Here is a 10,372-nt window from a genome sequence, read left to right as displayed (position 1 = left end):
CGCCGCCCCCAACGCCGCCGGCACCGCCCTGCCCGGCCCGCCCTTCCCCGGCCCCGCGGCCGCCGCTTTCCCCGGCCCCCAGCTCTGCCCCCCCGCCCTGCAGCCGGGCTCCGGTGGCCTCTCCGGGCTGGGCAGCAGCGGCAGCTCCAGCGGCGCCGCCAGCGAGGGTGGACACTCCAGCGACAGCGGCGACGAGGTGAGACCCGACGAGACGGGCTGCTCTGCCCCGCTGCCCTCCGCCCTCGGGGGTACCGCGGTCCTCTCCGTGCGCCGGCGCCGTGCAGAGGCAACGGACGAAGCCTGGGCTCGCTGCCGGCCGCCCCGTCGGGGTAAGGAGCTTCCTGGCCACTCCCGGGCTTCGCCGGCCCGGCCCGGGCAGGGGCAAGCAGGGACCCACCGGCGCCTACCTGCCTGTCCCCTCCGCCCGGTGCCCCCGGGAGAAGCCTTCAGTCGTGCCAATGTGTCCCAGCACCGGGGCTCGGCCCGGTTGGGTCTAGGGAGCACCTCGGGGAGGCTGCTTTGGGGTGAGAAAGGTGGTTTGGGGGACTGAAGAGAGCAGTTTTCAGTTGTGCTGACCGGCCCCCTCAGGCGATGCCGCATGGCCGTCGTCCCTCCACGCTGCCGGAGCGGGGCTCGGGGGGTGCCGGGGGGGTGCAGCGCGGCTCCTGGCAGCCCCCCCCACCCTCGGCCGTGCGGGGGCGGCGGCCGCTGCCCCGATCAGGGCTCCGCGGACCCCGACGGCTGCCGGGGCGCGGGCAGAGCCAGCCCGGGGCCTCGGCGGGGGGAGCCTCGGGTAGTTAGCAGCATGACTGCTAGCTGTATTTTGGGTTAGTTTTTAATATTTTTAAATACAGCCATAACATCATCCCTTCCCTCCCAGGCAAGCACGCCTCGGGGGGAGCGGCAGCAGATTGTTGCAGGGTTCTTGAGCGCGTTGGGTGGGTTTGCGGGGAGCTGTGCGGGGTCCGTGCCGCGGGGATTCGGGAAGTCCCCCGCACGAGGGGAGCGTGGGGGTGCGGGTCCCCCGGCTGGCAGCCTGCCGCGCTGGGTGCGGGTTAGGAGGAACGATTTTTCGCAGCTGAGGAGGGGTGAGTGTTCCCCGTGGCAGGGATGCTCCGGGATTTTTGCTGCCAGTATACGCCAGGAATTAAAAGCCGAGACTTGGTGGCAGGAGGGACGTCTGTAAAATATGAAATTACGCTGCAAATGTGGGAATCGGGTAAAAGTTTACAAAATATCCCCGCAGCAGTTGATGGCTGCACTTCAGGGAGGAAGGGAAGCCCCTGAGTAAGCAGCTTTCCAGAAGGGAGGTGGTTTTTTTTTCGTCGTGGCAAAGAAGTTGCGAATTACACTCGAGTCACGGTTAGTTCGTTCATCTGAGCCATTTCACCCACCCCGGGAGCAAGCGGGAGAGGGGCAGCTGAGGGGCTGCCCCGTGCCCCAGAGCCGTGGGGAGGTGAGCGCCCACCCCCTGGGATAGCGGGGCCCGTGGGGATGTGTCGTGGGATGCGCGGGAGTGGGGTGATGCTGGGATCGTCAGCAAATGGGTCCATCAGTGCTGCCGCTGGTCAGGCCACGAGGGGCTGAGCCTGGGGGTAGAAGGGACATTCCCAGGGCACGTTGGGGCAGATCAGGAGCTCAGGGTGCTCCCGGGACCTGCTTTCTGTCCCCGGGTGCTTGTGCCACCCTGGGCCTCTGCCACTCCAGCGTGGTGTGAGCTGGGCAGTGTGCTGTGGTCGGGGGTGTGTCCAGGGGGTCCTGCGTGGGGCAGGATGGGGTGAAGGCACTTTAGGATCCCTGAGGAGAGGTCCTTGTTCAGGGATTCGGGAAAACTCTTCTGGCACCTACCCCATCACTCCATGGGCCACATCGCCCAGAGGCGGTGGTGGCTGGTGGGTGTCGGTGCTGCCACAGGCTCAGCTGAGTCCTCTCTGTCCCCATCCCACGCTGACCGCGACACACCGACAGACCCTGCTCTTGGCAGCCCCGGGGTGTGAGTTGTCCCCTCTCAGTTTGTCTCTGCCCCTGCCAGGATGCACCAACCTCGGAAGAGCTGGAGCAGTTCGCCAAGGACCTCAAGCACAAGCGCATCATGCTGGGCTTCACCCAGGCTGACGTGGGGCTGGCTCTGGGCACCCTCTATGGTAAGGGTCCAGTGAGGTTCCTCATCTTCCTCTCCCCTCCATGCCCGGGGGGAGGGGAGAGGCCTGGGAGGGGGTTGGAGCACCTGGGCAATGGGAATTTTTGCTCCTTAACGACCTGCAAAGGAGGCGGCGAGCACCAGCCCCAGGGCTTCCCAGCCCTGTTAAGTACAGGCTCAGGCTGGAAGGGTTTGATAACAAGAAAATGGTTTAAAATACCTACAGCTTCTTACTGAAGAGTGTTTCAGTGCTTGAACAACTCCCCGCTGAAGCAATAGGGAGAATGCGTTTTGTGGTCCCCCATCCTCAGGGACAGGGGATGGCTGGAGGGGGGAGCCTGGGGAGCTGGTGGTGGGGGACATCTCCTGGTGCAGGGGCAGGAGCATGACGTTACGTGACACCCTGGCTGCCTGCACAGGGAAGATGTTCAGCCAGACGACCATCTGCCGCTTTGAAGCGCTCCAGCTCAGCTTCAAGAACATGTGCAAGCTGAAACCACTGCTGCAGCGTTGGCTCAACGAGGCAGAGAACACGGACAACATGCAAGAGGTACGGGGTGGGGAGGGACAGCGTGCAGGGTTACTGCACGCCAGTGAGCTACAGCTTCTCCCTTTTACATGTGCTTTTTGGGAGAGAAGAGGGGAGCAGAGGGCATCCCATGCCATAGGAGCATCTCGCTGCCGTGGCTTCAGTCTGGTTGTGGGGGGAGCCACTGCGTATCACTTTCTGCCATGCTGGGAGGAGCCCAATCCCCCCACAGTCACCTTGGCACAACTGTGGCAGCTCCCGTCTCAGAGCAGCCAGGTCCTGCTTGAGTCTTGGATGAGCAGGAGGTGCAGTTTGCCTGTAGGGATGCAGGAAGACGTGTCCAACCCCCTCGCACCAGCTACGGGCAGTGCTGGGGCACTAGGAGTTGCAGTAGGGTGACACTCAGTGGACAGTCATGGGGACAAAGCCTGTCCCCATCCCTCCCACACCTCTGTAGCCCACTGCACGTGTATCCAGAGCCTGGTGGGGTGGGGATGTTGCCAGCCCTGTGACCAAGTGTATGGCTTCTCTCTCTCATTTCCAGATGTGCAATGCGGAGCAAGTGTTGGCCCAAGCCCGGAAGAGAAAGCGCAGGACCAGCATTGAGACCAATGTGAAGGGGACTCTGGAGAGCTTCTTCCGCAAGTGCGTGAAGCCCAGTCCCCAGGAGATCTCCCAGATCGCCGAGGACCTCAACCTGGACAAAGACGTAGGTTGGGAGGGTTTGCAGGGTGAGTGCCCAAACTGCTGCAGTTTGTGAGCACTCACATCAGGCCAGTTGATACTGGAAGCTGCGGGAGAGCAGCCAGGGCTGGTGGCCACCATTGGCCTGTCCGAGCCCAGCCCCAGGAGGAGCTGTGGCAAAGAGGCTGCTGTGCTGGCTGGTCGGGGTGCAGTGGAGATGCCACCAGCCAGAAGGTGTCACCCACACATCACCTGGTCTTGCCCCCTCACCCTTCCCTGTTTCCCCTCCCTCGCAGGTGGTCCGGGTCTGGTTCTGCAACCGGCGTCAGAAAGGCAAACGGCTGCTGCTGCCCTTTGGCAATGAGGCGGAGGGAGTGATGTACGACATGAACCAATCCCTGGTACCCCCTGGCCTGCCCATCCCGGTGACATCCCAGGGCTACAGCCTGGCACCCTCCCCACCCGTCTACATGCCACCTTTCCACAAAGCCGAAATGTTCCCTCAAGCTCTGCAGCCTGGGCTCTCCATGAGCAACAGCAACCACTGAACCGGGGGCTGCGGGGGCTGACAGTGGGGCTGGGCTGGTTCTCTGGGGGCAGCTTCGCCCTGAGAAGGCACGGGCACAGCCCCGCTCTTGCCCTCAGCACTGCCTGGGCACTCGCTGGGCTACCTCAGGGCTTTTGGGGTGCGAGGGGCAGGGGAAGGGCTGGGAGCCTGGCATGGAGATGGTGCCCGCTCTCTGTGCTTGCTCCCGGCCTTTCCAAATTAACGTGAGTCTACGGGTCCCAGCAGTGTTGGCCCCTCTCACCTCTCCTGGGGGACAGCTGCTCCTGCACCACTGCACCCCATTGAAGTTGTGTGTGCCCAGGGCACTCAGTGGAGCCGTCTGCCCCAGCCCAGCCGAGCTGCTCTCCCGCAAGGCCCAGGAAAAAGTTTTTTTTAGATTTTTTTGAGGGGGGGAGGGGGGTGGTTTTATTATTTTTTTTTGAATGGCTTTTGGTTGTAGTTTTTAAAAAGTAAAAATCTTTGTAGTGATGACTAGTTTCCCAGGTGCCCTTTCCCTGTCAGGTAGAGCAGGGCTGGGGTGCTGTGCCCAGGGCCAGTGTCCCCGGCGGCTCTGCCCACCCTCCTGGGAGCCAAGGGCTGGAGTTTGGGGCTGGAGCTGAGCCCTCGCAGCCCCAGCTCCCCGTGGCACAGGAGGGGCTTCACCTGCCCGTGGGCAGGCTGGCAGGGCTTGTTTTGGGGGGAGGTGGGGGTCCTCCCCAGCCCTTGTGCCCAGCGTCACTCTGGGCCCCTCGTGCCCTCTCTGCTCTCCAGCCGTTGTCCCTCTGCCCCAGCCCGGCTGCCCAGGGACTGTCTTTCCCCAGGTTTCCCAGCCCAGGGGGGCCAACACCATCCTGTCCATGCTGCTAGCACCCCTGTGCCTCTGAGCCTGCTGTAGTTGATGATGTTTATTTTTTTTTTTTTCTTGATCACATTCCCTCTGGCAATTTAATAAATTCTTTGGGGCATGAGAGCGAGTTAACCCTTTCCTTGCCTGCCTCGCATCCCTGCTCCTGCACAGCACCATGCAGCCCAGTGGGGAGGGTTTGGCTGCATGTGGGGCACAGTGGGGCTGGATCAGTGCACCCAAATAAGACTGACCTGTCCCCAACATGCCACTAACTCCTGGCTGCTTGAAGCCCAGCTCACTACCAGGAATGGTGGCAGCTTGGTCCTGGAGGGACACGGGCTTGTCAAGGCTGTCCCCCTACAGAGCAGAGGTGGTCAGGGGTGGGGAGGAGCTGGTTTTTCCATAGCTGCTGTTGGGAAGGGTAGAAGCCTAGTGGGATCTCACTTGCAGGCTGCTCCAGCCCCGGGGTGGGCAGTGGAGACAGTTTGGGACAAAAAGCCTGGGCTGTCCTTGCCTTGGGAATGCCCGTGTGGCACAGGTGGGCGAGGGATGCTACTGTGTGCGTGCTCCACCTGGGGCAGCCTCATGCTGGCCATGCTGCTGGTGCCAGCCCAATGTCTGGGGGATGACACCTTGCTCTCCACACCATCACCTCTGCAGCCTGGTTTGCCACACCGGCCTGCAATCCCCAAGGGGTTTTTTTCCCCTTTTTCAGCTCAGCTTCCAGTAAAGGATGGGTTTGCTCTCAGGCTGGCCTGCAGTCTGGCTTCCGCAGGCCAGGCAGGAGCAAGGTGACTGCCGGCTGCTGCTCGCAGGGCACTCTGGACCCTGCTGGCTGGTGCCAGCCCCTTGGCTCACCAGTGTCTGGGTGACTAGGGCCACGTCCCTGCCTGCCCACAGGGTGGGGGCATGGCCAGGCACGGCACCCGCTGGAAACTGCCCCCCCTTGGCCGCCTGGCACTTTAGGGGTGGGTGGGCTGGGGGTGCTGGAGGCTAGCCATGGGCAGGGGCAGTAGCAGAAACCCTGGGAAGAGTGTCACCTCCTTGAGGTTTGCTGCGCATTTCCACTGTCTGATTTTCTGCTCGAGCAAAAGACCAGCCAGGAAGGAGTCCCAGGACTCCCAAACCCCCTCCCCAGGATCCCTGCCTGTGGGCACTCGGGGCCCCTCCTGCTCTGTTTTCAGTTGACCCAGAAAACAATATGGGACGGAAATCGGAAGCCACATAAAAGAGAAGTGTGCAGCGTGCCTGTCAAACTGCCATCCAGCCAGGGCTGGGCTGGGCATGCAGTGAAGTGCCAGCCTGGGGAAGCAATGTCCCCTCTGCTAAGGGGATGTCACCACCTGCCTTTGCCCCACCATGCCCTGGGTACAGGGACCAGATCCTGGAGGGCAGCAGGCAGCTTGTGGGGTGGCAAGGGTGAGTTGGGCAACTTTGGGGCTGCAGTGAGGGAAACTGGGCCAAAGCCAGGACAAAATGAGTCATTTCTATCAGGGCTTGATGGCACCAAGCCAAGGGGCCCAGAAGAAGGCACGGATGGAGCAGTCATGTCCCACACCCCAGTTCTACCATCTAACTCCGACATCTGCCACTGATCTCAGCACCTGCAGGGCACGTCTGCTGCAGGGTGCTCACGGTGCAGGGGTGTCTGTGCAAGGTTCCCAAGGTGCGGGGTGTGTTCATGGTGCAGGGTGCCCACAGCGCAGCGTGTGCGTGGCACAGGGTCCAGCACTGCAGTGTGCTGGCAGTGCGGGTGCCCATGGGGTGCAGGGCGTGCAGGGGCTTGGCAGTGCCAAAGGCACACAGAGCAGGCTGCTGGTGCCACAGTGTGCCCACAGGGCCGGCTTTGCTCTGGGCTTGCAACGAGGCTCCGGGCGAGACTCCAGATGCCAGCAGTTCACTGGCTTCCTGCTGTAGCAGGGCGGGCGTGCCGGCAGGGCAGCGAGAAACCACAGCATCCCTCCGCTGCGGCCCGGCACTGAGCGGGCTGAGATTGCTCTCAAGAGCATCTGGTGTCCTGCCAGTTGTGACTGGGGGGTGAGTCAGGGAAATGGGTGCTACCAGGCTGTGATGGGAATTGGTGGAGCAGAAGCTGTGCTCTCCATCCCTGCTGCGGGGTGCTGCCCCCCCACCCCCAGCTGCCCTGAGCTCATCTCCTCCACCCCAGACAGAAACGTCACCTTGCTGCCCCTGCCACCAGGGCTTTGCCACTCAGCAGAAGGTGGTGATAGGGAACAGAGTGATCGCAGGAGAAGTTTGGGGAGCCCTGAGCCCCCCAGCAGTCCCCTGCCCAGTCCCTGTGGCACAGGCAGAGCCTCTGCAGCACTGGCATTTATTTCCAAAGCATCCTTTTGTTCTGCCAGCAGCCTGGTGAGGTATGTCAGTGTTGGGTCTGGGGGCGGTGGCGAGGTTTAGTCCCATTTTGCAAGAGCTGCTCAAGCTCCCAGTGTGGCAACAGCTGAGCTGGGAGAAGTCGGGGCTCCCACATCCCTCCCTGCCCCACAGCCTCATCTGTAAGAGGGTGACCCACGCTCCCCTCCACCCCAGCATCCTCTACCCAGATGCGTCCCCGATGATCCCAGCACAACCAGCCCCATGCTAGGTGTTGAACCAGCTCTCCAGGTCGGGATAAACATGGCCACGGGGCAGGCTGGGGTAGGCAGTGCAGATGGTGCAGATCCGCTCTCTCCAGTCAGCATAGAGCTTCACGCTGTACCTCTTCTGCCAGGAGAAGAACTGCCGGTAGCGGCTGGAATTCATAGTCTTGAGGAAAGTGGCCAGCTCTGCCAGGGAACCAAAGTCATCAACGTGAATGAAGGAGTCTGCAGGAACGAACTGCTCGTAGTTGGCCCGGGGAGGTCCCAGCACCACGGGCACAGTGCCAGCCAACAGCGAGTTCCTCCAGAGCTTCTCGGTGATGTAGTCCTGGTGGATGGAGTTCTCAAAGGCCAGGTAGAACTTGGACTTGGATGTCGTTGGCAAGAGGCAGTCCTTGCAAAGAGGCTTTTTGTTTGCTTTCCCATATATGTTCACATGGAGGTATCTGGAGAGGTTTTTGTAGACTTCAGCTCTTTTCTGAGTCCTGTGGTAGTTGCTGATAACCCAGGACACCAAGTTGGTCTTTGTGGGGATGTTCACAGTGGCTGACTGGTTTGGTACAAGCTTGCCGTAGGGAATGAAGATGTCTGAGTCCCTTCTGTAGGTCATCACCCAGTTGAAGGTCTGGTTCCATCCCGCTAGAGCTTTAGTGTTGGAGGGGGACTCCAGGGAGACCCACACCCAGTTCTGCCCCGGCGGCCTCTCCTTGGGCAGCGTGTCCCTGCCAGGCTGGAGTCTGGTATGGGGGAACACCACCACATTTGCCTGGCCCAGAAGCTGTCGCTCCATGGTGAGCTGGCAGCCCACGATGCCGTACAGCTCACGGCAAACATCCCCGCTGATGTTGGGGACCTGCTTCGAGGGCCATTTCCACACGAGGACCATCAGCGGCTCAGTGTGCTTGGAGGCTTCACCAGAGACCTCGGAGGGGTTGAGGAAGTACCGTAGGTTCCAGAGGGTTGTTACAAACACCCCGGCGGTGACCACTGCCTTCATGATGGGCCTGCCCCACAGCAGCCGTGGCAGCTGCAGTGCTCGGGGCATGCTGCCAGGCTGGCTGTCACCTCCAGTTGGTGCCTGGGAGGAGAGGCCACCAAGGGCCATTAGCTCAGCTTGCTAGGGTCAAGGGGTGGTGGAGAGGCACTGGGGCTGGTGGGGGTGGAGAAAGGGCTTCTCCACAAAACATGAGCCCGAGTGTCACCCCTGGCCCCTATGTTAGTCCCCACCTCCTCCCAGGGCCCCCCATGCACCTGGCATCACCCCATGGTGGCTGTGTGTCACCCTCCTGTGGTCCCTGATGTCTCCATCTCTGGAACAGGCAGGGACGCTGTTGAAGGGGGACACAGAGCCAATGGGCAGCAGCCACCCATCCCCCCCGCCCCAACTGCCTGGCACCACTCCCCATTACATGCACGAGGGATGTGTTCCTTGGTATTTGCTCTGTGCCTCAGTTTCCCCACTTGACAAACAGCCACAGTCCCACTCCACCCCTCTTGCTTTGCCCAGGGCAGGTCAAGTGTGAAATGCAGCCAACCTTGAGACAACCAGGCTCTGAAGAAAGGTGCCTGGGGGTCTGTAGGATGGGGCCACACATCAAAGGGCATGTGGGAACACCCCAAGTCCTGCCTGAGTAGCCCCACAGCAAGGCTCCAGCTGCAAAACAGGGTGTCCCTGGGAGTGACTGGGGAGTCTGAAACCCTGCTCAGGGACAGACTGGAGTGTCCTGCCAGAGAAGTGCCCCCTCACTCCAGCACCCTGCTATGGTGATGTCAGGGCTCTCCCCAGGCTCCAGGGGCTCTCCTCAGCCACCAAGGGCATGGGGAGCCCCAGCAGGCTGGGAGCTTGCAGCCTCAATGCCCCAAACACATTTTATTTTTGGGGTGTCACAGCTGGCCAGTGCCCCACAAGCAGGGCAGGAAGAGCACTGCAGGCAGGGAGCCGTTTGGGGCTGCCATCAGTGAGGCATAGGTGGGAACCCCAACCATGAGATGCTCACCATGCCACGGTGCCCATCTGCACCGTGGCCTCTGCCCCGTGGCCTTCAGCCTCTGTCGGCGGTGCTGCACTTTAACCAGCTGATGGGAACAGAGAGCAGTGGCGGGGGTGACGAGGGGGACACTTGGCTGGGCTGGGGACTGGTCACCAGTTTGAGCCCACTCAGGAAATGCCACCCCACATGCAGGGCTCAGCACCCACGGGGCTGCCCACGGCATTCAGCACCAAAGGCAGTTTCCCTTTTGACATAATCTCCGAAAACTTGTTGGCTGCCTGAGTCCCACTGCCAGCCAGGGCTGTGCTGGTTCCTCCATGACTTTAGAGTCCCCTGGATAGCAATACCCTGCTTTCCCACCCCAGACACTGCAGCTTTGCTGCAAAAAATCCCTTCCCTGCCTTGACCTGCTCCGTCTGTCCTGCTAAAAGACACAAGCTAAGTTTAAGTTCCAGAAAAAGCTGACATCTGATGCAGGGAGGGCTGGGAAAGCTTTGCCAGCTCCCTGCATGGCACACAGGTCGGTATTTGGGGTCTCTCTGCCTGCTGGCCCCCTGCAGCGGGGATGTTCCCCCCATTTTGAGGGTGCTCTGGGACGGGATACCCTGCTCTGGCAGTGCCAGGAGCCAACCCATTTCTCAGCCGCTCTCCCTGTGGTGGGCAGCGGTGCTGAGCTGAGACTTACCGGGGAAGGGCCGTTGCGGTGGCTTGCGAGGTGCCTGTGTGCGTCTGCCTGGGCAGCTGCCTGTGCTGGGCTGGGCCACTCGAGGGCTTCCTCTTTTCTGTGGTTTTGCCTCATCCTGGCCCCACAGTGGGTCCTTCCTGCTGTGCGTCGCAGCTGGCACAGCCCACTCCCAGCACTTCCCCTGTGCCACGTGGGCAGACATGACCCACGGCTGGGTGCGTGCCCTGGGTGCATGCCCACGGCTGGGTGGGTGGCCCACGCCAGGGTGGGATGCTGTTACCCAGTGCATGCCCCATGGCAGCGCCTGCCCCACAGCAGCGCCCTGGCACCTCCAGGAAAGGCTCCCAGTGCA

General features: G+C 61.7%; 2 protein-coding genes across 2 annotated transcripts; one reads left to right on the top strand and one right to left on the bottom strand.

Moving 5' to 3' along the window:
- The first annotated feature begins 1,979 nt into the window (after positions 1-1,979).
- On the top strand, positions 1,980-4,797 carry LOC106892504 (POU domain, class 5, transcription factor 3). The gene is made up of 4 exons (XM_014949728.1): positions 1,980-2,144; positions 2,560-2,690; positions 3,214-3,378; positions 3,650-4,797. The coding sequence occupies exons 1-4, from the start codon at positions 2,093-2,095 to the stop codon at positions 3,899-3,901; spliced, it is 600 nt and encodes a 199-aa protein (XP_014805214.1). The 5' UTR covers positions 1,980-2,092; the 3' UTR covers positions 3,902-4,797.
- A 2,358-nt stretch (positions 4,798-7,155) lies between these two features.
- FUT7 (fucosyltransferase 7 (alpha (1,3) fucosyltransferase)) lies at positions 7,156-10,130 on the bottom strand. The gene is made up of 2 exons (XM_014949729.1): positions 10,021-10,130; positions 7,156-8,422 (listed from the first exon to the last, which is right to left on the bottom strand). Exon 2 carries the CDS (start codon positions 8,387-8,389, stop codon positions 7,346-7,348), a length of 1,044 nt encoding a protein of 347 aa, XP_014805215.1. The 5' UTR covers positions 8,390-8,422; positions 10,021-10,130; the 3' UTR covers positions 7,156-7,345.
- Positions 10,131-10,372: the final 242 nt, after the last annotated feature.

The sequence above is a fragment of the Calidris pugnax genome, unplaced genomic scaffold (genome assembly GCF_001431845.1).
Source record: "Calidris pugnax isolate Ruff unplaced genomic scaffold, ASM143184v1 scaffold192, whole genome shotgun sequence".
In the NCBI taxonomy this organism is placed as follows: Eukaryota; Metazoa; Chordata; class Aves; order Charadriiformes; family Scolopacidae; genus Calidris; species Calidris pugnax.
The sequence above is the reverse complement of the archived record's forward strand: the minus strand, read 5'-3'. Positions and strand labels throughout refer to the sequence as shown.